This window comes from Trichomycterus rosablanca, chromosome 26 (assembly GCF_030014385.1).
Source record: "Trichomycterus rosablanca isolate fTriRos1 chromosome 26, fTriRos1.hap1, whole genome shotgun sequence".
Lineage (NCBI taxonomy): Eukaryota > Metazoa > Chordata > Actinopteri > Siluriformes > Trichomycteridae > Trichomycterus > Trichomycterus rosablanca.
Window position 1 is genome coordinate 10,901,574 of NC_086013.1, and position 27,863 is coordinate 10,929,436.

Consider the following 27,863-nt stretch of genomic DNA (forward strand, 5'->3'; position numbering starts at 1 on the left):
AGATGAGCGATCGTCTCTGACTTTACATCTACAAGGTGGACCGACTAGGTAGGAGTGTCTAATAGAGTGGGCAGTGAGTGGACACGGTGTTTAAAAACTCCAGCAGCGCTGCTGTGTCTGATCCACTCATACCAGCACAACACACACTAACACACCACCACCATGTCAGTGTCACTGCAGTGCTGAGAATGATCCACCACCTAAATAATACCTGCTCTGTGGGGGTCCTGACCATTGAAGAACAGGGTGAAAGCAGGGTAAAAAAGTATGTAGAGAAACAGATGGACTACAGTCAGTAATTGTAGAACTACAAAGTGCTTCTATATGGTAAGTGGAGCTGATAAAACGGACAGTGAGTGTAGCAACAAGGAGGTGGTTTTAATGTTATGGCTGATCAGTGTAACTCCTGTGTAGAACTAACCTGTGGATGATGGCCTGTCCTCCCAATTCCAACTTGGAGGCTGGCGATGATAATCTCCATCCGAATGTACAGAGGAAACCGAGGAGGGTCGCTCTCCACCTGCATAAGCCTGCCCTTGATTAGGTGACTTGGTCTTCCTGTTGCTGGCTTTGCTCTGAAGCTTCTGCTTTGCTGCTGTGGAATAAAATGTCATAGAATTAAACTCCATGAGTAAGTAGCTTTAGCAGTAAATAAACTTAAAAAGAGCCTCACAGTAAAGATAAACCGAAGCAGCGTGTGTGTGTGTGTGTGTGTGTGTGTGTGTGTGTGTGTTTGTGCCTTTAGAAGAGATGCTTTGTTCACAGTATCGCTATAAGTGATTCATTGATTCATGAGTTGATTCATTTTTATGTGAAGCGAAAGTTTCTCTTCTCAGTTATCTCTCCGTGTTTACTGTTATTAATTAAATGTCGTGGTTTTAAATAAACACCAGCTACTACAGAACATTTTGTGTGACTCTCTTACATTAAAAAGCTTCATTAAACCGCTATTACCACAGATCTGTAACCGAGTCAGACTCGTTCCGTCTAAGGAGCTAAAAGTTTTCTAAAAGTTCAGCAGATGATCCTGAACTAACGAATTTGGTAATGAATAAACTTTTGCCTCTGATTGGCTCTGTAACGTTTTCTGTTCTCATCTACATCACAAGTAAGAACCGCTTACAATTTACCAAAGTGAACCAGGAGTTTATATAACGTGCTGATAGAATCGACTCAGATGTGACCGGGTTGAATTATCTTTTTAAAGTAAATATTACAATCAGCAAAATTGCATCGTAAGAGCTTTCACGATGGTTTCTGTACGATTGTTGATGAATGGTGATGTGATGGTTGGTGCTTCGTAGCTCAAAGTCTGGATCAATCCACTGAGCTGTTAACTTAACATGGTCTTTATATATCACACGATCGGATCGGCTACTTTTAGGAAATATCGCCGATAGCATATTTTGATTAAAAATCGGCCGATACCGATTCGTAGCCGATCGATCGTCCCATCTCTAGTTAAAAGTGTTGTACGATGCGTTTATAGAGGAAAAACCAATATCTACACTGTAAACAAGCATCAAAGCGTCCAATTTTTACCCAATTGTGTTATGCTTCCTCTCCACTGGAGCTGACCACCGCTCCGACACGCCCCCTCCGACACGTGCCTCTTTTCACCTACACGAGGCGAGTTCATATGCCGATCAGCTTTGTGCACGGAGAGCCACACCCTGATCAGCATTATCCTCGACTCTGTGCAGACGCCATCAACCAGCCAGCTGAGGTCGTAATTCGCTCAGTTATGAGGAGTCCCTATGCGGCTTAACCTACCCTATGAACAACAGCCAATCGTTGTTCATGCAGCCGCCCAGCCCAGCCGGATGGCAGAGTTTGTTTATTAGGATTATAACATCATGTTTTACACTTTGGTTACATTCATGACAGGAACGGTAGTTACTCATTACACAAGGTTCATCAGTTCACAAGGTTATATCAAACACAGTTCATGGACAATTTAGTGTCTCCAATATACCTCACTTGCATGTCTTTGGACTGTGGGAGGAAACCGGAGCACCCGGAGTAAACCCACACAGACACGGGGAGAACATGCAAACTCAGCCACCCACTTAGCCACAGTGCCGCCCGCCGGACGGCAGAGCCGAGATTCGATACGATGTGTTCGGAATCCCAGCTCTGGTGTGCAAGCGTGTTTTACCACCTCACCAATGGTAATTTTAGGTGAGATGCTAACGCCGTTATATTAGCAGTTCCAAAAGCTTCGATATGAAGTTTGAACAATATTGAACAACATTTTAATATCCCAACTAAAGGTAGAGTGTATTAATACAGGTATGCTGTGTGTGTGTGTGTGTGTGTGTGTGTGAGTGAGTGCATTTTCCTTACAGTATCTACCTGTGTTGTGGGAGGGACTGGCCTCCGCTCGCCCCTCTGTATTGCTCTGCGCAGAAGAACCCACAGACTGAGCTTGCTGTGCCTGATCCTCTGGTCTCTCGTCCACGTTTCCCATCAGAGCTTTCCTGATTATGTCCTCCAGACCGAGGTTATGGGCTGGATCAGAGAACGAGTGGTTCCTGGGGTTCATGTTACCTTAAACAGTAATAATGGGATGAGAAACAGTTCAAGCCCAAGTTAATCTTCACTCTGCTATAAGAAAAGATGATGCAAAATAATGCACATTTACTCACTTGAGCTCGTTACTGCTGGTAAGTTAAAGATCTCTGTGCCCGGCTGGGCATTTCCTACAAAGAAAACGGACCAAATTTAGGGTTGTTCAATTAACAAATGTTGAGAATTTATAAGAGAAACATAGAACAGGGGTGTCAAACTCATTTTCACAGAGGGCCACATCAGCATTATTGTGGCCCTCCAAGGGCCGATTGTAATGTATCCTGCTGTGATTGCAGTCTGCTGTTTTTCTTGGAGGCTGAATTCTGCATTTATATTGTCCTACTTTACCACAGACACGGCCTCATAACACAAGAGACGCACCGGTTTTTCTTCCTGAAGCACAAACTTGTTTTCACTTTCATTAAATTTCCTCCTTCTGCTTAATTTTCTTAATTATCTTCTTGTACATTTTGGGATTATGTGTAAATATGTGTAACATCATCTACTGGCGGGATGTGTCACTTTGCAGGTCACAAAATCAGCCTGCATTTTGAAAGATGCAGTTAATGTAGGATTTTACAGTGTATTTTAAGACAATTGTTCTGCCCTCACTAATAGTTTATCCCCCTTTCCCAGCTAGAGAGAGAGACAGACAGACAGACAGACAGCTCTCTTCAGAATACAGTCAGTTTTATTTGCTTCCCAGCTGTGTGATACACTGTGTGCACCAGAATGAAGTAAAAATACAAACAATAAAAACAATAAAGAACTTAATACAGTACAAGCACACAGCTGTAGTCAAGTGTTACATCTGGTACAATATGAGATTTAACCAAACGTAAAATAGTGCTAACGAGTTAGCATTTTGTGTAAAGATACTAATTGCTATAGTAACGGTAACAATTGTATTTAATTATGGTAAATTTGTAACTAAAACGCTGTGATGTACTCACTAAACATTTACAAACAACTGAGAATATAAACGCCACGACTTACAGACGATGCTTCTGTATTATACTGCAAGATAATTATTTATATTTATTATTATTGTTTACATTATTACCCGCGTTCTTTTGCCGTAAAAGTCACATGGCTACTCAGCGAGGTCAAAGTTAGTTGCCATGACTACGATGTCGCCAGTTGCACTTAAAGGCGCAGGAATCCCATTAAATTATAAGTGCGTCTCTGTAACGACTCGAACCATCACAACAATCGTACAGTCGTTTAAGCTCTCGCGGGCCACAGAAAATGACGTGGCGGGCCGGATCTGGCCCGCGGGCCGTGAGTTTGACACCCCTGACATAGAATCTTCTGTAAAATTTGGAACCCCTCATCCATCCCTCAAATTCCATGTTTTGGCATAATCAAGTAAAAGGATCACATGACAGGAACCAAACCTAAATTACGCTTGAGCCGAGTATAGTACTTACCGACGTCAGACTTGCGGAAGATCTCCTGCTTCTTGGACATCACCATGGGAGAGGTGCTCTCCAGCTTGGTGAAGAAAGCTGGCAGATAACTGCCACTGCACGGGGAGCGCGAGTCCGTCCTGTCGCCAGAGAAGAGACAAGGGGACATGTCAAGGGGGTTTTAAGGTAGATTCAGGGATTTTAGCAAATGTTAGCTGAGGTTGGCAGTTTTCAAAACAAAATCAAAACAAATACGACCATACAAGTCCTCACACCAAAACACACAGGGACAGTGACTAGGCATTTTTGGGATAAATGGGAAACACTTTGCTAATAATTAGTATTTTTTGTTTCCACATTTTCCTATGTCCGTGGAGGCCACTGGAATGTGCTAAGCAAATTTTTAAAAAGCATTCTGACTCGGAGTTGCTTAACCAACATGTAAAGGTCAGAAAGCAGCAGGGTAAACAGGAGTGTGTGGAATGTTTGGGGAAAAAGGCCAAGTTTCCATTATAAGAGGGTGGGGTTGTGCGAGTCAGCCGAGGCTGATAGTCGTTTTGCTGACGGGTGTTCCTGGATCTTGTTTGTTTGTTTATTAGGATTTTAACGTCATGTTTTTACACTTTTGGTTACATTCATGACAGGAAACGGTAGTTTTATCTTCAAGGTTCATCAGTTCACAAGGTTATATCGAACACAGTCATGGACAATCTGGTGTCGCCAATTTACCTCACTTGCATGTTTTTGGACTGTGGGAGGAAACCGGAGCACCCGGAGTAAACCCACGCAGACACGGGGAGAACATGCAAACTCCTCACAGAAAGGACCCGGACCGCCCCACCTGGGGATCGAACCCAGGACCTTCTTGCTGTGAGGCGACAGTGCTACCCACCAAGCCACCGTGCCGATCTCCACAGGAACTTGTGGAACACTGCAGATGTAACCGTGACTTATGTGCGATACTACAAAGAAAGTGTTTGTTCCTTTCTTCACTTTTTAACTGGGTATATTTGTCATATTTAATCGTTTCAGAACCTTGAACTAAATTAAACATAAATTAGGACAATATAAAGTAAAAAGTAAAGTCTGGCTCGGCTTGATCCACAGCCGAGGAAGACAGGCATCAGGGCTTTTCTCTGTACTAGTTGCCTATCCATTCGACCATCCAGTCCTCTGTCCATTCAAACATCCATCCAGTCCTCTGTCCATTCAAACATCCATCCAGTCCTCTGTCCATTCAAACATCCATCCAGTCCTCTGTCCATTCAAACATCCATCCAGTCCTCTGTCCATTCAAACATCCATCCAGTCCTCTGTCCATTCAAACATCCATCCAGTCCTCTGTCCATTCAAACATCCATCCAGTCCTCTGTCCATTCAAACATCCATCCAGTCCTCTGTCCATTCAAACATCCATCCAGTCTTCTGTCCATTCAAACATCCATTCAGTCCTCTGTCCATTCAAACATCCATCCAGTCCTCTGTCCATTCAAACATCCATCCAGTCCTCTGTCCATTCAAACATCCATCCAGTCTTCTGTCCATTCAAACATCCATCCAGTCCTCTGTCCATTCAAACATCCATCCAGTCTTCTGTCCATTCAAACATCCATTCAGCCCCCTGTCCATTCAAACATCCATCCAGTCCTCTGTCCATTCAAACATCCATTCAGCCCCCTGTCCATTCAAACATCCATCCAGTCTTCTGTCCATTCAAACATCCATTCAGCCCCCTGTCCATTCAAACATCCATCCAGTGGCCCTGTCCATTCAAACATCCATCCAGTCCTCTGTCCATTCGACCATCCAGTGGCCCTGTCCACTCAAACATCCATCCAGTCTTCTGTCCATTCAAACATCCATCCAGTCCTCTGTCCATTCAAACATCCATCCAGTCTTCTGTCCATTCAAACATCCATTCAGCCCCCTGTCCATTCAAACATCCATCCAGTCCTCTGTCCATTCAAACATCCATTCAGCCCCCTGTCCATTCAAACATCCATCCAGTCCTCTGTCCATTCAAACATCCATTCAGCCCCCTGTCCATTCAAACATCCATCCAGTCCTCTGTCCATTCAAACATCCATCCAGTCTTCTGTCCATTCAAACATCCATCCAGTCCTCTGTCCATTCAAACATCCATCCAGTCTTCTGTCCATTCAAACATCCATTCAGCCCCCTGTCCATTCAAACATCCATCCAGTCTTCTGTCCATTCAAACATCCATTCAGCCCCCTGTCCATTCAAACATCCATCCAGTGGCCCTGTCCATTCAAACATCCATCCAGTCCTCTGTCCATTCGACCATCCAGTGGCCCTGTCCATTCAAACATCCATCCAGTCTTCTGTCCATTCAAACATCCATTCAGCCCCCTGTCCATTCAAACATCCATCCAGTCTTCTGTCCATTCAAACATCCATTCAGCCCCCTGTCCATTCAAACATCCATCCAGTGGCCCTGTCCATTCAAACATCCATCCAGTCCTCTGTCCATTCGACCATCCAGTGGCCCTGTCCACTCAAACATCCATCCAGTCCTCTGTCCATTCAAACATCCATCCAGTGGCCCTGTCCATTCAAACATCCATCCAGTCCTCTGTCCATTCAAACATCCATTCAGTCCCCTGACCATTCAAACATCCATCCAGTCCCCTGTCCATTCAAACATCCATTCAGTCCCCTGACCATTCAAACATCCATCCAGTCCTCTGTCCATTCAAACATCCATTCAGTCCCCTGACCATTCAAACATCCATCCAGTCCCCTGTCCATTCAAACATCCATCCAGTGGCCCTGTCCATTCAAACATCCATCCAGTCCCCTGTCCATTCAAACATCCATCCAGTCCCCTGACCATTCAAACATCCATCCAGTCCCCTGTCCATTCAAACATCCATCCAGTCCTCTGTCCATTCAAACATCCATCCAGTGGCCCTGTCCATTCAAACATCCATCCAGTGGCCCTGTCCATTCAAACATCCATTCAGTCCCCTGACCATTCAAACATCCATCCAGTCCCCTGTCCATTCAAACATCCATCCAGTGGCCCTGTCCATTCAAACATCCATCCAGTCCTCTGTCCATTCGACCATCCAGTGGCCCTGTCCACTCAAACATCCATCCAGTCCTCTGTCCATTCAAACATCCATCCAGTCCCCTGACCATTCAAACATCCATCCAGTCCCCTGTCCATTCAAACATCCATCCAGTCCTCTGTCCATTCAAACATCCATCCAGTCCCCTGACCATTCAAACATCCACCCAGTCCCCTGTCCATTCAAACATCCATCCAGTCCCCTGTCCATTCAAACATCCACCCAGTCCCCTGTCCATTCAAACATCCACCCAGTCCCCTGTCCATTCAAACATCCACCCAGTCCCCTGTCCATTCAAACATCCATCCAGTCCCCTGTCCATTCAAACATCCAGACAAGAAATGTCACTATGGATGAGTGTATCTGCTAAATCAACAAGGATCAACTACATTTCATTCATTTTCACTACACAACGTACCTCTGCTCCGACAGTTCCTGATCACGTCTTCCCTGCAGCATGTTGCTCTCTTGTTTCTCCAGGCCCGAGTAGTTCTGGGGGGGAGAGATGGGCTCGTAGCTCTCCCTGGCTCGACCGCCGACTCCACCAGTGCGCTCTGGAGATTTTCCTGGCCTGCTACACAAACAGACAGCCAAAAAAAAGATTGAGTACCTATAAACATTTAGAACAGTGGTGATAGTAGATCCATTAATACATTATAAAATATCAATATATCTCCAAAAAATCTCAAAACCCATGATGTTTAAGAACATAGTGATTAATAACAATCATTATATATTTATTGGGATTTTAATATAATGTTTTACACACTTTTGGTTACATTCATGACCGGACAGGTAGATACTGGTTACACAAGATTCATCAGTTCAAGTTTCATGTCAAACACATTATCTCCAATTCACCTCACTTGAATGCCTTTGGACTGTGGGAGAAAACCCACAAAGACACAGAGAGAACATGCAAACTCCACACAGAAAGGACCCAAATCACTCCACCTGGGAATCGATACCAGGATCTTCTTGCTGTAAAGCGACAGCGCTACCCACCAAGCCACTGTGGCGCCCAATAAAAGTCAATAAACAATAACCCAGGGCGCTCAGGTGGCGCAGTGGTAAATCAAGGTTGCTCACTGACCCGGTGCCTGTCAGGTGTCAACACAGACACGATTAGTTATGTTTGGGGGATGGTAGAACAACCTAGACACTGGAAGGTGCCGTGTCAGGAAGGTCTACCAGAATAAGACTGTGTTAAAAACAGTCCAGACCAGTATAATCCACCGTTCAAACCCCCCGAAATACAGGAGCAGCCAAAATTATTACTATTATTATTTGCCTTAATGCTTGACCAGTACTGCTGAAAACTGGGGTTTGAATCTCAGTGGTGTTATTGGTTGGTCATGTGTCTACACAGACGTGATTGGCTATTGAAAGACGTGACTGGCCCAGCAATTGAAAGCCTAGCCTGGATACAATAAGGAGGGTTGTTTCAGAAAGGGTATTAGGTTTAAAAAATTAAGTATGAGGACCAGAATGATCCACCATGGCTCCTTCATCTTCATCTTGGCCTGTCCTAAACAACCTCCTCTTTCACCACAGCCACCTAACATGTCCTCCTTTCACCACATCCGTAAACATCCTCTTTGGCCTTCCTCTCCTCCTACACCCCTCTTCAGATAGAACTCTCTGTAACTTCCCTCCTTGGCACATGCACAAACCATCTCAATCTCTCCCCCCTAACTGACATTTCTCCAAAACTCCAAAACCAAGCTCTCTACAACCCGTCCTGTAGATCATTAGAAGCTGATCGTTACATTCGGCGTGACCAGTAGGGCGTATGTGTTTACCTGGTTCTGGGTTTCTCCGATGCGTTTTCAGGCGACACCCTGTTGCCTGGTTTCTGATGGTGTGTAGGGTGTCCTGGGTTTTCTGGACTGTAGCGATTAGGCACTTTGCCACGAGCCCCGCCACCTCCTGCTCCGGAGCTTTGGAATGTAGAGGAAGTCGAGGAAGAAGAGGAGGAGGAAGGCAGCGAGCTGGAGGAAGGTGGGAAGTCCTGGTTCTTGGCAAAGTCCTGGGTTATGATGTGCTGTGTGAAAGAAACCCAGAGTGTGAGTGTGCAGTTCAGACACGTTTTGCGAGACACAAGGTGAGGTGCATTAGTGGGGCGGTACCGAGATGTGGTCGGCCAGGGTCATGACACGGTGGATCTGTGTGGTGGGAGGCTGGGGTGCTGGGGGTCCGGGTTCCATCGGCTGCCTGTATCGACCTAGGTCAAACCCTCGAACGGATCCTAGAAATGAACAGAGGAAGAGTGTGTGATCATTATGACCTCATTTCAATAAATATACTAGCAATTCACGCCGCTCAGGTGGCGCAGCGATAAAAAAGACACGCTGCAACCAGGGCTGGATTCTGAGTACATCGTTTTGAATCCAGCTCTGCCTCCCCGGTTCGAGGCCGAGTGGCTGTATGAGCAACGATTGGCCGGTTGCTCAGTTGGGGGGGGTGGGACAAAGAACCGGATGTGGGTCTCTCTCTGTCAGAATGCGATTACGACCTCTGCCGGCTGATTAGAGGCGCCTGCACAAGAGATGAGAAAGAGTGCCCTTAGGGTGTGCCTCTCCGCATGCAACGCTAGGTGGCACCAAACTCATCAAAGTGTGGATGGCAAAATTGCATCCGGCTGCTGCTCATGTTTCGGAGGGGATATGGGTTAGCTTCGATCTCCTCGGTCAAGGCAGGGTTCGGCATTGACAGAGAGGAAGCACGATGCAAATTGAACAATTGGATGCGCTAAAGGGGGAGAAAGAAAAAAAAAAAGCCCCATACCTACTAGAATTTGGTATGTTCTTTCAAATCAATAAACAGATTCTTATTTATTTACTTTTTCCCCATCTTATTTATACATAGTCTTCCACTGCTGGGGATATGAGGAGGGTATATTCGCCTGCCCCACGCCCCCTCTACTGAGTGCGCAGTACCTCCACCCCTTCCTATTCACCCGCGCTTAGGTTGATTCGCACATGAGGCCGGATATCGCACATGTAAAAACACACACCGATCACCAAGCTCCTCCACTTCTGTACTAACGGTGTTTAAAGGCCCCACCCACTTATTAGTCCGGTCTTTTCCCTCACAGCAGACTGATGGGCAATTTTGTCTGCTGCAGGCACTGCCAATTGTGCCTGCTAGAGGGCGCCCAGACGACCGGTAGCAGAGCTGAGATTCAAATCGGGCAGTTCGAAATCCCAGCGCTGGTGTGCTAGCGGAATAACCCGCGGCACCACACGGGAGCCCCATTTATATTTACTTTCAAAGAGCAAAAAATAAAAGTTGGCTTCACATATGTATGTAACACACGGTCTCAATGCTTCACAGCTCGATAGTCGCTATGTCATGGTTGTAGTTTACAAGAATTCGACAGTTCAATCAAACAATTTGTCTGATCGGCGGCGCTTTGAAAAAGTCAGCGGCAAACTGGCTCAAAGTTCAGACGGTGGTAAAACCGAGCGACAAAGTGGCAAATCTGAGCAAGGAGGCAAGGTAAGCGGGACCACTACAGTCCATAGGAAAAGACACAAAACAAGAATCGAATCTTCTGAACCGTCTGTGTTTGAATCATGAATCATTTTCTAGTTCGGACATTTCAATTCCACTGGTTTAACAATGAACATCCAAATAGCCAAATTGGCTAAAATGCCACTTCTAAAGACAAACTAGGGCATTTGAACTAATAAGTGAAAACGAACAAACCTGTGGGTGGTTGAGAGCTCTTCTCTGGGGGGAAGGATCTTTCATTCTTCTCCTCTCTTTGGGCTGGAGAACTCGCCGGGCTGATCACCTCGATGGCGCCACTGGTCTGCGGTTCGTAACGGCTTGGCGGCACTAAACAAAAGGGGCAACGTCTTCAGTCGTTAGATTGCCGTCAGATGACGTGTCAACATTCTTGTTTATTCTGTCTATAACTGGCTTCAGTTTATTCAGAATTCAGCAGCCACTTTTAATCAGTACTCAATTTTACTAAGCGCTCTGCACACGTCACTCCCATTCTCTGTTAGCTTTACTGGTTACCAGTCTTGCTTAATTTAAAGCCAGAGAGAACTCTCCTTCATTCAGATCGGCAGAGAATTTTGTCTTCACACCAGAAGCATCATCATCGCCTGCAGGCGTTTGGTTGTTATGGTTTAAGTCACGTCAAGCAATAACCATTTGATTCCATTTCTATTTATTCATTCTATTTAGATTCCATCCCATCCATTTTTTTACACATCCCCCCCTCCCCCCAATTTTCCTCCAAATCTAGTCGTATCTAATTACCCGATTGCATTACGCTTCCTCTCTACTGATGTTCAAATCTACTCTGACTGAAAAGAGCCGTGACTAACACACGCCCCCCTCCGACACGTGTGCAGTAGCCGACTGCATCTTTTCACCTGCATGAGGCGCGCTCATCTGTGGATCAGAGAGTCACGCACTGATCCCATTATCCCCAGTCTCTCCTGCAGGTGGCATCAATCAGCCAGCAGAGATTGTAATTGCACCAGTTATGAGGAATCCCCTCTTGCACCCTCCCTTCGAACGAGCAGGCGCCCAGCAGCGGTAAATTACGCTAAGCCGCTACTGCCATCCAGGGTTCGAATCACCAGCAGTGCTGGTCGGATATCTACATACAGACACGACCGGCTATGTGACGGATAGGCATCCACTGACTCTGGGAAACCCAGACCCACTGCAACCTTGACCAGAATAAATACTTACAGCTAGAGGACGAGTCCGAGCTCTGGGAGCCTCTCTCGCGCGAGTCTTTTTCCGATGCGATCTGCCGTGTGATGATGACATCGATGAAGCTGGCTGCGGTAATAGTGGTCTTGCCGTGCTGCCTCAGCTCCTCCTCTATGCGAGACTTGGTGGGCTGGGTTTTGTCTTTGCTGCCCCCTGGTCCCGCCCCTCCATCCGAATACAGTGGAAGCGGAGCTTTGCTAGGTGGAAGCTGCATGGGTCGAGAGACGGTCACGTCGTCACGGGAATTGACGCTGTCGTGTTTACCCTCTTTGGCCGTCGCGACGTCCATCTGAGGCGCAGAGGCTGCGGCGTCCACCAGTGCGGCCAGCGCGTCGGCCGCTGTGCTGTAGCGGGAGTTCGTCTGACCCGCGGTGGATGTGGGGGGCATCTGCCTGCTCGGGGATCAGAAACAGAAAAGTGGGAATAAGCTTGGTGATGGCAAGATAAATCAAGATTTAAAGTGCTGCACTAGTGACCTCAGCAGTCTCATCAAACCGTACGTTTACGGCTAAGGTCCTACCTAATTCACGGCTTTTTTTCATTCGAGTAGCATTTAAGTATATCACATTTACTGGTTAATTTGCACTATGAGGCGGTCCTAGTATAACTGAGAAATCAACAGTATATAGACAATCAGGACCATAATACTTTACTGGCTTGTTCTTTTGAGGCGCAGCACAGACTACACAGATGATCACGTGTGTAGAGAAGCACACTTTTCCATTGATCATGGAGTGCACACAGTGACAAAATGCACTCAATACATACAGTAACACATACAGTACAGGCCAAAAGTTTGGACACACCTTCTCATTCCTGTGGTTTCTCTTAATTTTTTTAAATTTTCTACATTGTAGATTAATACTAAAGACATCCAAACTATGAAGGAACACATATGGAATTATGTAGTAAACAAAAAAGTGTTAAACAAACCAGAATATGTTTTATATTTTAGATTCTTCAAAGTAGCCATCTTTTGCTTTAATGACAGATTTGCACACTCTTTGAAATTTTCTCAACCAGCTTTATTAGGTTTCCACCTGGAACGGTTTTCAATGAATGTTTGTGCTTTGTCTAGAGTGACTTTTTGGAATTTGTTGCTTTTTTAATGTGTTTGAGACCATCAGTTGGGTTGTGCAGAGGTAGAGTTAGTAAAATATAAAACATATTCTGGTTTGTTTAACACTTTTTGGTTCACTACATAATTCTTCATAGTTTGGATGTCTTCAGTATTAATCTACAATGTAGAAAATAAAAATAATCAAGAAAAAACATTGAAGGTGTGAGGTGTGTCCAAACTTTTGGCTGGTGTGTCCAAACTTTTGGCCTGTACTGTACATCAAACATTGTCAGGTGCCCAGGTGGCGCAGCAGGATATTCCTCTGAACACCCCGGTTCACATCCCAGCACTGCTACCGACTGGCTGGGTGCCATCTAGCAGGCACAGAATTGGCTTCCAGTCTGCTGGTTGGGAAAAGACCGGACTAATAAGGGGTGGGGTTATCAGAGATCGGGGCGTGGCTGGTGCTGCTTCTCATGTGAATGCATTTACATCTACAGTTACAGTATGTCTGAATACAACTTGAGCAATTGAAGGTTAAGGGCCTTGCTCAGGGGCTAAGGTGTGGATTGAACCCGCAACCTGCTGGTTACCAGTCCATTACCTTAACCACTAAGCTACCACTTCTCCCTCTAATGCAAATGCGCACTTAGAAGTGTGTGTGTGTGTGTGTGTGTGAGCCTACATCAGAGGTGTGATGACACTTTTGCTGGTGCCCTGGAAGATACTGGGCCTGTCCTGTGACCTCATCGATGGGGAGGGTGAGCGCAGAAACCCACGGCTACCAGGCCTGCCAGGCTGCTCTTGAGCTAACAACAACAACAACAGCAAAAAACACAATTATCCAAAAATCTCAATAATCAGGCACTGAGTAAATAGTCGGGAAGGGAGGAGGCATGCAAACAAAGTGTAGTCGTTTGTCCTACCCGCCCTCATGTATTCGTTAGCAGCCATGCGCTCACGCTCGCGCTCCCTGTCTCGTTCCCGTTCCCTCTCTCTCTCCTTTTCCCTCTCTTTTTCTCGCTCTCGGTGCTCGCGCTCTCTCTCACGTTCTCGCTCCCTCTCTCTCTCCCGCTCCACGCTGGCTGCCAGATGTCCTGCGAAGAGAAACGTGCACGTGCATGCGGACACACAGGAACAGGAACACGGGACAGGTAGAAATCAGCACTGGTGTCCCATATAAAGTCAAGTGTAGTCAAGCATTGACCAAACAGATCCCAATACAGCACTGAGACGCACGAGGAGAAGGTGAAGAAGTCATTTAGCAGGTAGGAAAAAGCAGAAAGAGGACATATGGTCCCATCACCTCTAGGAAAAAGTCAACTTTGATCAGTATGGTGTCATTTTTCCTTGCTGTAACAGACCAGGAAGCACTGATGGTATTAATTAGCATTTGATGCATATATAGATACCTGCACCATGGTAATGGTGTATTATCACAATATACACTCCTTTTTTTATTTGTTTGTTTTTGTAATGCCATGTATGTACAGGGGTTGGACAATGAAACTGAAACACCTGGTTTTAGACCACAATAATTTATTAGTATGGTGTAGGGCCTCCTTTTGCGGCCAATACAGCGTCAATTCTTCTTGGAAATGACATATACAAGTCCTGCACAGTGGTCAGAGGGATTTTAAGCCATTCTTCTTGCAGGATAGTGGCCAGGTCACTACGTGATGCTGGTGGAGGAAAACGTTTCCTGACTCGCTTCTCCAAAACACCCCAAAGTGGCTCAATAACATTTAGATCTGGTGACTGTGCAGGCCATGGGAGATGTTCAACTTCACTTTCATGTTCATCAAACCAATCTTTCACCAGTCTTGCTGTGTGTATTGGTGCATTGTCATCCTGATACACGGCACCGCCTTCAGGATACAATGTTTGAACCATTGGATGCACATGGTCCTCCAGAATGGTTCGGTAGTCCTTGGCAGTGACGCGCCCATCTAGCACAAGTATTGGGCCAAGGGAATGCCATGATATGGCAGCCCAAACCATCACTGATCCACCCCCATGCTTCACTCTGTGCATGCAACAGTCTGGGTGGTACGCTTCTTTGGGGCTTCTCCACACCGTAACTCTCCCGGATGTGGGGAAAACAGTAAAGGTGGACTCATCAGAGAACAATACATGTTTCACATTGTCCACAGCCCAAGATTTGCGCTCCTTGCACCATTGAAACCGACGTTTGGCATTGGCACGAGTGACCAAAGGTTTGGCTATAGCAGCCCGGCCGTGTATATTGACCCTGTGGAGCTCCCGACGGACAGTTCTGGTGGAAAGAGGAGAGTTGAGGTGCACATTTAATTCTGCCGTGATTTGGGCAGCCGTGGTTTTATGTTTTTTGGATACAATCCGGGTTAGCACCCGAACATCCCTTTCAGACAGCTTCCTCTCGCGTCCACAGTTAATCCTGTTGGATGTGGTTTGTCCTTCTTGGTGGTATGCTGACATTACCCTGGATACCGTGGCTCTTGATACATCACAAAGACTTGCTGTCTTGGTCACAGATGCGCCAGCAAGACGTGCACCAACAATTTGTCCTCTTTTGAACTCTGGTATGTCACCCATAATGTTGTGTGCATTGCAATATTTTGAGCAAAACTGTGCTCTTACCCTGCTAATTGAACCTTCACACTCTGCTCTTACTGGTGCAATGTGCAATTAATGAAGATTGGCCACCAGACTGGTCCAATTTAGCCATGAAACCTCCCACACTAAAATGACAGGTGTTTCAGTTATTTTGTCCAACCCCTGTATATACACACACTGACCAGGCATAACATTATGACCACTGACAGGTGAAGTGAATAACACTGATTATCTCTTCATCACGGCACCTGTTAGTGGGTGGGATAAATCATATTCGGCAGCAAGTGAACATTTTATCCTCAAAGTTGATGTGTTAGAAGAAGGAAAAATGGACAAGCGTAAGGATTTGAGCGAGTTTGACGAGGGCCAAATTGTGATGGCTGGACGACTGGGTCAGAGCATCTCCAAAACTGCAGCTCTTGTGGGGTGTTCCCGGTCTGCAGTGGTCAGTATCTATCAAAAGTGGTCCAGTGGAACAGTGGTAAACCGGTGACAGGGTCATGGGCGGACAAGGCTCATTGATGCACGTGGGGAGCGAAGGCTGGCCCGTGTGGTCCGATCCAACAGACGAGCTACTGTAGCTCAAATTGCTGAAGAAGTTAATGCTGGTTCTGATAGAAAGGTGTCAGGATAGACTGTGCATCGCAGTTTGTTGTGTATGGGGCAGCAAAAGTGGGATCAACACATAATGGTCATAATGTTATGCCTTATCGGTATGCCTGGTACAATGGAGTAAAACCAATCAATCACAGGATCTCAGCCATCTAGCCACAACTAAGGCAGGCAATCGTGTCTGTGTACATGTCCGACTGGCCAATAGCAGGGTTAGAGTATTTACCGGTGTGCCACCTGTAAGCCCTATTTTAAAGGTTAAATTAATATAGTATATTCAAAGCTGCAATTAAGTGCAATTAATACAAGCGATTAATTACACAGATTTTATTCCACTTCAGAGTTAACACTGAAATCTGGAAATTAGCGCAGTGCAAACGCAGACACATGAAATCTTCCATCAGCATCATAATGAGAACATGAGAACATACACAGCAGTGAAGCATCTTGTTATTTAGAAAGCAGCAGTCAAGTCACATTCAAGGCAGGTAGTGATAAAGGATAAAGCAGCAGTCACCCTCGAAATACAGATCTAGAAGCAACTTTCTATAGGCCTATACTTATTTAAAGCATCTGCAGTTCCCAGAATCATTCAGACTAAATAACATGAATAAAAGTTAGAAGTCTATAAGTTATAAAGAATAAAAGAAATAAAACTAAGAGAATGGTTTTGCATCATGTGGGCTATTCTTTGAAATGAGTGTTGCTTAATAGAATGGCATTTGTGTATCCGATTTGAATTGTGTCAATGTGATTAATTTTTTTACTTTAGTTTTATATGCTGTGGTTTGAATTTGACATTTACTACAATAAGCCTTTACTCTTCTGCTACCCACCAATGTTCACTAGAACTCAATCACTGGGTGTTGAAAAGACCTTTGCTTCCAATCTATGAAGTTAACCCACGCCCCCTCTGACACGCGGGGAGCAGCCGTATGCATCTTATCACCTACACTTTGACGAGTGCCGTGCAGCTCAGCAATTTGTACGGAGAGACACACCCTGATCAGCGCACTCCTTCCTCGTCTCTGTACAGGCGGCATCAATCAGCCAGCAGAGGTCATTATAATTCCACCCATATCTGAACAACAGGCCAATCTTAGTTCATGTGGCTGCTCAGAGCTGAGATTCGATACGATGGATTCCAGCTCTGGTTCCAGGGTGTGTTTTTACCGCTGCGCCAACTGAACGACCTTAAAGGACAGATCTTTGAGTTGTTATTTAAATCTAATAAAACCATAATTAATTTACATCAGTGATTAGGATTAAGAACTAATCCTCACTGTTGGGACTCTGAGGCAGCTGTCACATACCACAAGCACATCAGGAGTCTTGCAAAACATAGTACAATACAGTGGTACACCTTGTAACTCAACGTCCCCTAAATTCAAAGTCTTTAAAATTGGAAGCACTTTTTGGAGAAATTTGTACCCTTAAAAAGCCTTTAAAAAAAAACAAAAAAAAAACATTTATTTAATTTCAAATTAGAAACTGCAATAAGTCTGAGCCAATCCTATACAACATCTTGGTAACCCCCACACAATGAAGAAATGTTTAAAAATGCAACAGTCACTGACTTCTACAGGTATTCAAATGATCTACTGAACTACTATGTCTCGTATAGTGCCTACCAAACCAGTGGTGATATGTGTGTATGTAAGCCGATTCTAGATCAGCATTTCTGAGGAGTGTGAAGCTTGCTTTAGGAAAGAAGTACAGCTAAGCAGGAGAAGTTAGGAGGGCAGAGCAGAAAACGGCAGCCGGAAGTCAGGAGCTACAAACAGCCGAGGAAAAGGTCAAGCTTTGGGAGAGGGTTTTTTGGGGTCCTCACCTGGAGATATGGAGAAAACCCTAGGAGGAAAAGGGGGCTGAGCTCCAGGGATGTACGTGATGCGATCCAAGGAAGGGGAACCTGTCCCCCCGGGGTGAGGCAACAGGATGGTGGGAGGCATCTGGGCTAGATCAATTATACCTTTTGCAGACAGAAGCAAAGGGACCAGACGGTGAGCAATCACAACCAGGATTTCAACTAGAGAGCTTCTAGAATACAGAACTAGGATCAGATTTGGAATGAACTAGAACAAAGATTATTAAAAATAAGTAGAAACTAATACTACTGGCAGGTTAGGGCTGAAAGCTGATCAAATGTAATGTAAATGCTATATAATGGTATTTTATTGTGTTAAATAATAACAAATCTGGTATTAGTTGTTTGTTTGGTTTAATATGGTGCAGTGTGGAATAGTGGTTCAGGCAACACTTGATCCTAAAGACAAGCTACTTACAAAACTGCACCCACACATCTTTTTCCATTTATAATTCACCTGAATAATACAGGGCATATTAATATAAGGAATTTAAGAGCAGCCCCAACCCTAAACTCTCTCATTTGTCCTTGAGGTCATTTGCTTCTGATGGTCTGGAAAAGGTTTCCACTAGTTCGCACAAGCACAGGGTCTACAAACTACAAATCCATCCGAACACACAGCCTCGTACCTCTGGCTCCAGGAGGGTACTGGATGGCGATCTGCTGTTCCCTGGGCGACAGTCCTCTGGCGACGTCGGGCCGCGGGATGACCTGCATCTGCTGCGAGGTGATGTAGTCGTTCAGGATGGTCTGGCGCGTGTTCTCCATGGTGTACAGCTGGTAGGTGTTGGGGTAGCCTGTTGGGGAAGGCTGCCGCGGGAACATGTACGCCGCTGAAGAAAAGGAAATTATGTTGGTAGATGCTCCGAATGCAAAGGCGATGATACAGTAAACGTACTTGACCAAAAGTATGGGGACACCTTCAGACAGTCTTTGCTAATAGGTGAATCACACTGACAAACACTGCTTGTAGGATGGGTCATACAGAAAACCTGATTGACCAGAAATAAGGCACTTCTGATGGTCCCAGTATATCCCGGCTGCACCCAAGCCTAAGAGTATCATGCGCAGTGCCAAGCTTTGGATGGAGTTTGGTGATGTGCCACTTGGTGTAGGATTTGTTTGTTTGTTTATTAGGATTTTAACGTCATTTACACTTTGGTTACATTCATGACAGGAACGGCAGTTACTCATTACACAAGGTTCATCAGTTCACAAGGTTATATCAAACACAGTCATGGACAATTCAGTGTCTCCAATCCACCTCACTTGCATGTCTTTGGACTGTGGGAGGAAACCGGAGCACCCGGAGTAAACCCACGCAGACACGGGGAGAACATGCAAACTCCACACAGAGAGGACCCGGACCACCCCACCTGGGGATCGAACCCAGGACCTTCTTGCTGTGAGGTGACAGTGCTAGCCACATATCCACCATGCCGCCCTGCAAAGGCGTTGATACAGTTAACGTACTTGACCAAAAGTATAGGGACACCTTTTCTAATCAGTGGATCAGTTTCAGATGCAGTCATTGCTAAACGCTGCTAGTAGGATGGGTCATACAGAAAACCTGAGTGACCCGAAATAAGGCACTTTCGATGGTCCCAGTATATCAGTATTATCATGCGCAATGCCAAGCTTTGGATGCAGTTTGGTGGATGCAAGAAGGAGACAGTAGGTTGCCACAGTGAAAATTGTGCCACTAGGTGTAGCAAGGGTAACATCTTTTTAATAACAAGGTCTGACCAAGTTTTACAGAAGGGAAATTTAATGCTACAGCATACAAGAACATACTTGATTGGTCTGCACTCCGCTTAACTCTATCCAACACCTGCAAAACAAACTAGAACGTGACCATAAGCCATAGTTTTATTTTCTTAACATCTATGCCTGGCTTGTTTAACACTGGAATGGAGTAGATTCCAGCAGTTATGTTCTAAAATCTAAAGAAAAACCTTTTCCAAGGGAGTTAAGACTATCCTACCAGAAAAAGGGGAATTGGGGTAAATGGGGTGACCACATACTTTTGTCAAATGTGACACTGATCACCAGCAAATTGCTACGTTTTGGTTTTTACCTGGGTCCAGCACACGGTGGTGGAAAAGACTAGGATCCAGGTGAGGTGGCAGATGGGCCCGGTACACTTGATGGGGATCGAAGGGGCTGTGTGAAGCCAGTGGTTCACCGCCGGATATGGGAGACTTGGCCGGGATGCTGTCTCTCTGGGTCGGTGTTAGCGTGCTCTTTCTCTCATGCGACACGGGTTTGCCTGCTGTTATGCCTCCTATGGAAAAGAACAAGAAGGAACATTAATGGAGCAAATCAGGGACCACCTAACAATCCGGATTTTAGGTCTTTTCAGGTATTATTTTACATTAGCCCAGAATATGTGCAGATGTGCATATCCACGGGACCATGGAACACATTAACAGGTTTCCTATACATCCTTATGGGAGAAAATACCTTGAAACTCATCGCCACTCCCAGAACCAATTGACGTCGAGTTTCAAGGTAGCACTGTACTATATATTGTGTTAGCCTTTGTAAGTACTACATATTTTTTGGCCTGAGACTTGAACCCGGGTCTCGCCGGTGCCACTGTATGGTCAGGCACACTACGGATACAGCTGCCGCGTGTCAAGGAGAGACGCAAAATCAGACTGGAAGTGCCCCTGTGCCGCTGAGACAGTGGCATTGATTGTTTATAGCGCCTGGCATGTTCCTCTGTATTAGCATGTGTGCGTGTGCTAGTCTGAGACCCTAATATATCAGCGTGGGTCACATGCACCTGGACCCCAGATAAAAGAAAGGGTTCCATTAAACGGTTCTATGACTTGGCACTCAGTTGGCACAGAGTCTAATACGGTATGCCCGATTGAATCAGTGGCATGGCTGAGACAACTGCATGCAGACACAATTGGTGGTGTCTGAGGGAGGGAAGGCTGGATGGGAAATAACCTCTGAGGAGGTTAGAGGTCTTTGTGTGAAAAGAAGACATCTGGAGGGATAAGTGGCAGCGGTCGCTAAAGCACATAGAGTTATTTGGATACATCTAAATAAAAAAAAAGACAAATTGTTATGGCGATAACAGTAAATAAACAGGATAGAAAAGTAAAGGAAATGTACCGATACCCTCTTGCGCCCGGAGCAGGGGCGATCCTCTGGAGATGGAGCCGCTGGGATAGTTGGGGGTCCGTCGGGCGTTAGCGTCCTCGTACATGCCTGGGCTGAGTTGAGACTTGCTGGCCTCCTGGTGTGTTGAGCGCAGCACTGACGTGGAGCTGACCACCGACGTGTGCCGCACGCGCTCGGGGATCTTAGGGTCCTCCAGCTTGCCCGGGCTGGTGAGGAGGGACTTGACGTTGTGCTTGATGGTCGATTGGCCGGCGCCGCTGCTCTCGTATTTCAGAGGGATGCCCTGAAAGAATAGACAGGGAAAAAGAAGCGTTACGTCAATGTGTTTGCTGGGGGTAAGATACAGTACTCAGGATTACTGAGGATCAAGGAATGACGAGCCGGGATGTAGGCAGGGATATATTAAACAGTGGGCTGATGGCTAGTTCCTCTTAGTTTACGTGTTGAATGCAGCAGGTATGGTCAACATAAAGACATGAGTGATTTTATTGAGGGCCCCAGTCACAGGTTTCCACACCCAAACCCCCCCACCCCCCTTTTAATGCACCCTGCATTTATTAATTATTACTATCCACATTGGCTCAGACTGCAGATCATTATAATACTGGCACTAATGCTACAAGTCAAGCTCAGTGCTTAAGGTACTGGACAAGGTATTGGAAGGTTACTAGTTTAAGCCCCACATCTGCCAGGCTGCCACTGACCCATGAGCAAGACCCTTAACCCTCAATTGCTCTTATACAGTCACAATTGGAGGTTGCCTTGGATAAAGGAGCCTGCTAAATGCTTTAAATGCTTTAAGCTCCCAGAGGAAGCCCACTCAGACACAGGGAGAACATGCAAACTCCACACAGACAGGACACAAACCACTCCACCTGGGAATCGAACCCAAGACCTTCTTGCCGTGAGGCGACAGTACTACCCACCGAGTCACCAAACTAAAATTACCTGAGTAACGGATCCTTCCAGGACAGGAGTCTTGCGGCTGTCCGGCACCTCCTTGCGGGGGATCTCGTGAATGGAGCGTCCCATTTCTTTAATGGTGTTCACTCCCTCGTAGGGCTTGCCTTTGGTGATGCCCCCCTCGAAGGAGCGGATGGGTGGACTCTCCCTCTTGATCTGCTTGCCGTACTTGGCCTCGTCGAAAGCCTCTGCGGCGTTTCGAGGTGTTCCTGGAAACACATGAGGGATCGGATCATACCGGTGCTAATCCAGTCAAATAAAATCTATGTAATTATAGACAGCAATAAAACTATGAAACGGAGTACAGCTATCAAAGATTGTGCAATATGACATGCAGGACAAGTTGTTTTTAGTTCAGTAATCAGTACTGCTGTAGTTACCTTGCATGATGGATCCGGTGAGTATGGACCGCTCCTTGGATTCAGGGTGGGGACCATCTCTTGGCAGCGCTCTGCTTATCAAGCCTTAAAAAGGAGAGGCAAAAATAAAAGATGCTGATTTCTGATATGTGGCTAGAGCCTTTTTTTTTTTTTTTTTTTTTTTAAAGAATTTCCCTGTTACTCATTTTTTGATAGTTTAAACAATTATACTTGTAGACAGCCTGCAAAAAGCATTGCTGTTATATTTATAATGCACCATTACTATTATTATTATTATTGTTATTACTATTATTATTATTATTATTATTATTATTATTATTATTATTATTATTATCATGAACAGTATTACACTATTACTATTATAATTATTATTATTATCATTAACATTAGTCTATAATGCACCATTACTATTATTATTATTATTGTTATTACTATTATATTATTATTATTATTATTATTATTATCATGAACAGTATTACACTATTACTATTATAATTATTATTATTATCATTAACATTAGTCTATAATGCACCATTACTATTATTATTATTATTATTGTTATTACTATTACATTATTATTATTATTATTATTATTATCATGAACAGTATTACTCTATTATTATTATAATTATTATTATTATCATTAATATTAGTCTATAATGCACCATTACTATTATTATTATTACTATTATTATTATTATTATTATTATTATCATTATGAACATTATTACTATTATTATTATTATTATCATTATTATTAATATTAGTCCATAATGCACCATTATTATTATTACTAGTATTATAATCATTATTATTATTAATATTATCATTAACATTGTAGTCTATAATGCACCATTATTATTATTATTAATATCATTATTATTATCATTATCATTATCAATATTATCATTATTATTACTGTCTATAATGCAGCATTATTATTATTATTATTATTATTATTAATATCATTATTATTATCATTATCAATATTATCATTCTTATTACTGTCTATAATGCAGCATTATTATTATAATTATTATTATTAATATCATTATTATTATTATCATTATCATTATTAATATTATTATTATTACTGTCTATAATGCACCATTATTATTATTATTATTATTATTATTATTATTATTATTATTAATAATACTAATATTATTTTTGCAAAGCTATTACTGCCCTATTCATGTGTGGTTGCCCGATATAAATTTAATTTCATGACCAAAATGGTACTACTGTACATGTCAGGATTTGCCAAATAGTTCTAAAGACTCTGAAACAACTTTTTGAAACACAGATTTTACATTTTACAATTACGACAGACGCATTTTTCCAAAGCGAATTAAATTTGTGACTGAACCCACTCCAAGAAATTGAGCATCAAAGACTTTGCTCAAGGGTCCAACATTGGTAACTAGGGCTTGAATCAGCAATGTTCTGATCACTAGTAAAGTACCTTAACCGCTAGGCTACCCCTACCGCTTCTAATATCAGAGAGAGACAGAAAAAGACTGAACAAGCTTATCAAGAAAGCGAGCTCTGTCTTGAACTGTCCTCTCCAACCTCTATAGGAGGTGGGAGAAAGGAGGATGATAGTCAAGCTGTCATCCATCCTGGACATCACCACACATCCACTACATGAGTCTGTAGGAGACCTAACAAGCTCCTTCAGTACCAGACTCCTCCACCCCCCGTGTAAGAAGGAGCGCTACCGCAGGTCCTTTATTCCCACAGCCATCAGAGCTTACAACAGTAATAATATATAATAATATCACTCATACCTAATCTTTCATGTTCATGGTGTAATAACAAGTGCAATATGTAATTTATTTACAATAAGTGCAATAACCTAATATATTTTGCATATTTCTAATGTGTATATATTATTTTTTAGATATATTTTTTAGAGTAAATAACTACACACTATGTGTGCAATATTTTTTACTTAGTTGTATTTCTTTCTGTTTTTCCTGTCTTCATACTGCTGTAACAAGTTAATTTCCCTAAGGGGATCAATAAAGTCTTATCTTATCTTAATCATGTTTAACACGAAGAAGCCTGCATCACATGAATTAGTTACATATCAAATCTAACTAAACCCACAAAGCTCTCTGCTGGCGGTGCTTATCTTACCTTCATATGCCTCCCGTGTGGGATGCCCTCTGGTACCGTCCATCATTTCGTATGTGCGCTTGAGTTCGTGGCCTGTCCTGGGGCTTCTAGTACCTTCCCTGGGGTTCTTGGCTGTGAATATGCAAACACTTTGTTACTTTCAAATTCCAACCAATATTGAAAAGTTCCATTGCAGCAATAACAGCCTCCACTCTTCTGAGAAAGCTTTCAAGAAGATTGAAAAGAAAAGTATTTGTGAGGTCAGACAGTGATGTTGGATGAGAGTGGTGTCCACATACATTTGGCCACTTTAAAACTGCTAAAAACAGCCGTCTCTTACTTTCATAGGAGATAAGATGGCCACTCCTGCTCTCGTATATGATGTGAGGTTTGGACAGCGTCTCGGCTCGGCTCTTCTCCGGGCTGCTCAGGTCCTCGGCGGTCAGTTTGGAAATGCTGCCCTTCAGCAGATCGGCTGTTATGCTGGACTGAGACAGAGCTGGGGTGCCCTGTTTACAGGAAATGACAAAAAGAGGAAACGTAAGGGATGCATAAATTGCTCAAAGTGTCAAAAGTGCTGGTACACTGATGATACGTACGTGTGTGATGGAGCCTCCTCTGAACTGAAGTCCTTCTGGTGCTTTTCCTGTAGGCCCTCGGCCCAGGTCCTGGATGGCAGGCATCGGTCCACCTATAGGAGAAAAAGGACAGAGAGGAAGTAACTAAACATACCACATTCAGCTAAGGGAAACAGAGCTGCAGCAGGAGCCACGTAAAAAAGGAGGATTTATGTCAGATTGTCATATAAAAGCATTTGTTACAACAGTAGCGTGCACAGTGTCTTACCTCTGACCACTCCCTCGTACTGAGCCCTGGAGAGAAGCCCCTCAGCAGGAGAGCTCTGTCCACGCGGTGAACACTCCTCCTGCTTTATATAGGACACTGGAAGGAGAACAACGAGACCCAACAATTTTTAATGTATTTTCCCCATTTTTCTACCAATGGCGTCCAAGCAGGGTGTATATTCGGCTCACACACTCTCCCTCTGATGTGAGCGCAGTCCACCAATCCCTTCTTCACCCATACCCGGTGGGTTTGCGCGTGAGGTCTCCAATCTCTGCGCTCCTCCACTTACTGTACAGGCACCCCTGGGCAACCAAGGTCCCTACACAGTGTTCATAACCCCACCCCTTAGTCTGGTCTTTCTCACCCAGCAGACTGGAGGCCAATTGTATCTGTTAGAGGGCGCCCAGCCGACATGAGGTTTTTTTGTAGGACATGAGGTTTAGTTCACTGTTTTATGGTGTCCTTTCTATAAAAGACAAACCGGTTTGTTCATCTCTATATATGTTTTTTAAGCAGATGAGTTTTATACAGTTCAATACTGATTAGTCTATATGTAACTGTTGCTCCTGCTGCTTTCAGGTCTTTATGCAACTCTTTGCAACACAATTCTTCATGACTTCTGGTGCCTCTCCTACCTGGTCTACATCTGGTCTAGGAGCAGAGTATTTGTGTCTTTTTGAACACTGGGACCAGTTGTATTGACAGGAAGAGCTGTTCAATCATTGCGAACCCCCGCATTGATCACCAGACACATGTCCAATCTGCCACCGCTTCTTATCACCTGCCAGTTTTGGGTTCCCACACATGCAGGGCCACGCTAGGCTCCATGTGACCCACGTATGGCCCCATCATATTAAAAACGGACTGTAATAATGAAAACATTTAAATTCTTGCATTCCTCCCTGTATATTCATTCTTTTAACACTGTTAATAAAATAAAATCATGATCTTGAATGATATACTAAAACAACCTAACAAGAAACAGTCTAGACGGCTAACGTTGCCTTTGAGACACAGAGTCGAGACTACAGACAAATTTCGTCTCTGCTTTCGACGGCTTTTTTTCGTGTCTCGCTCACCAGGTTTGGCAGGGTCCTGTTGCCTTGGCAGGCCGAGAGAGATGGATCCTCCGGCGCTCTTGGCTCCCTCCGGCCCGTATATGGCATGCGTGTGTGAGGGCAGATACGTGCCTGGCGTTCCCTACGAAACCATAAAATGAGGTATTAGCATTTTAAATAGATATAATCCTAATATAAGCAGAGCATTCATTTAGTACAGACTGTCCTGGTGTTTGTGTTTTTGTGACGTACCTGTAAAATGGATCCTCCCTGGATGAAGGTGGGCTTGTCTGAGGGTTTGGACGTCGGGATGAGAGGAGGGGGGGACGGAATGTTGGCCGGCCTGTGGCGGAACGAAGTCATGCGCATTCCATCGGGAAGATTGGGGACCATTTGGTTGGGGGCCGGCTGCAGCACTGAGGGATTAAGATTAATGAGCGAGGAGACGTTAGTCATGATGAAACAGTTTGTAACAGAAGAATGTAAGAGCTAAGATTCATTCAGGCAAATTCTGACCTAGCGAGACCCAAACTAATTAAAAACGTCGTCTGAACACAGTTTGTTTGAAAGCTGTAACAGTCCGGTGGTAAACTGGTATAGAAGCATATCAGTGTGGAGACTGAGCACATGTCTGAGCAGCAGTGATGGCATAGTTACCTTGAAAAAGTAATCTGATTACTGATTACTCCTTTAAAAAGTAACTTAGTTACTTTATTGATTACTTGATTTTAAAAGTAACCAAGTTAGATTACAAGTTACTTTATTAGTTATATAATGCGGTCCGCTAAAGTATCCCATAATGCAACTGGAGCTGCGTAGGCAATTGAAGCGGAATAAGAAACAAGAAAGATGGCGGAGTCCTCTGTTCACAAGTGTAAGTAAGATAAATAAAATAAACATTTTTAAAGACAAATAAATAACAAAAAGACGATAAATATCCAAAATTTTGGCGAGTGGGGTTTGTAATGAGTCTGTAACTATGGTGATATTACGTCATCACGTCCCCACGTCATCACTTGACGTTGTTAAGATGGCGGATGTAGTACTCTTTTACCGGCCGAGTAGTGCACACTTCCTCCAATCTAGTACAGACTCTGTAAGTATGCGATTCCGGACACAGCTCGTGACTTAATTGTCGCATAGGCCAGACGTCACTCCCCGAGACGCAAAAAGAAAGCAAAAATATATCTTTTTACTAAGGAAAATGACAAAAATAGTAACGCACAGTAACTTGGATAAGTAACTTTAATCTGATTACTGGATTGGAAATAGTAACGCGTTAGATTACTCGTTACTGAAAAATGTGGTCAGATTAGAGTAACGCGTTACTAAGTAACACGTTACTGACATCAGTGCTGAGCAGTGCTACTGTCCTGGTCTGAAGCTCCACAGATAACTGACCGTTATCATA

At 44.2% G+C, this 27,863-nt stretch overlaps 1 protein-coding gene across 12 annotated transcripts in view; it reads right to left on the bottom strand.

The window, feature by feature from the left end:
• Positions 1 to 27,863, bottom strand: part of ncor1 (nuclear receptor corepressor 1) — a 92,269-nt gene that overhangs the window by 2,680 nt on the left and 61,726 nt on the right. For 2 of the 12 annotated variants that reach the window (XM_062988789.1, XM_062988788.1), the window contains exons 25-47: positions 26,705 to 26,868; positions 26,474 to 26,594; positions 25,395 to 25,490; positions 25,148 to 25,239; positions 24,889 to 25,057; positions 24,570 to 24,680; positions 22,428 to 22,511; positions 22,033 to 22,256; positions 21,076 to 21,367; positions 20,027 to 20,233; positions 18,579 to 18,782; positions 17,914 to 18,054; positions 13,802 to 13,972; positions 13,561 to 13,684; positions 11,792 to 12,210; positions 10,787 to 10,918; positions 9,205 to 9,323; positions 8,878 to 9,119; positions 7,494 to 7,649; positions 4,002 to 4,120; positions 2,649 to 2,702; positions 2,347 to 2,550; positions 422 to 595 (exon numbers count right to left, since the gene is read on the bottom strand). In XM_062988789.1, coding sequence (XP_062844859.1) covers positions 422 to 595; positions 2,347 to 2,550; positions 2,649 to 2,702; positions 4,002 to 4,120; positions 7,494 to 7,649; positions 8,878 to 9,119; positions 9,205 to 9,323; positions 10,787 to 10,918; positions 11,792 to 12,210; positions 13,561 to 13,684; positions 13,802 to 13,972; positions 17,914 to 18,054; positions 18,579 to 18,782; positions 20,027 to 20,233; positions 21,076 to 21,367; positions 22,033 to 22,256; positions 22,428 to 22,511; positions 24,570 to 24,680; positions 24,889 to 25,057; positions 25,148 to 25,239; positions 25,395 to 25,490; positions 26,474 to 26,594; positions 26,705 to 26,868 — 3,819 coding nt within the window. The remainder of the gene's footprint in view (positions 1 to 421; positions 596 to 2,346; positions 2,551 to 2,648; positions 2,703 to 4,001; positions 4,121 to 7,493; positions 7,650 to 8,877; positions 9,120 to 9,204; positions 9,324 to 10,786; positions 10,919 to 11,791; positions 12,211 to 13,560; positions 13,685 to 13,801; positions 13,973 to 17,913; positions 18,055 to 18,578; positions 18,783 to 20,026; positions 20,234 to 21,075; positions 21,368 to 22,032; positions 22,257 to 22,427; positions 22,512 to 24,569; positions 24,681 to 24,888; positions 25,058 to 25,147; positions 25,240 to 25,394; positions 25,491 to 26,473; positions 26,595 to 26,704; positions 26,869 to 27,863) is intronic. The other 10 variants (XM_062988798.1, XM_062988792.1, XM_062988796.1 and 7 more) reach the window with 9 other exon arrangements.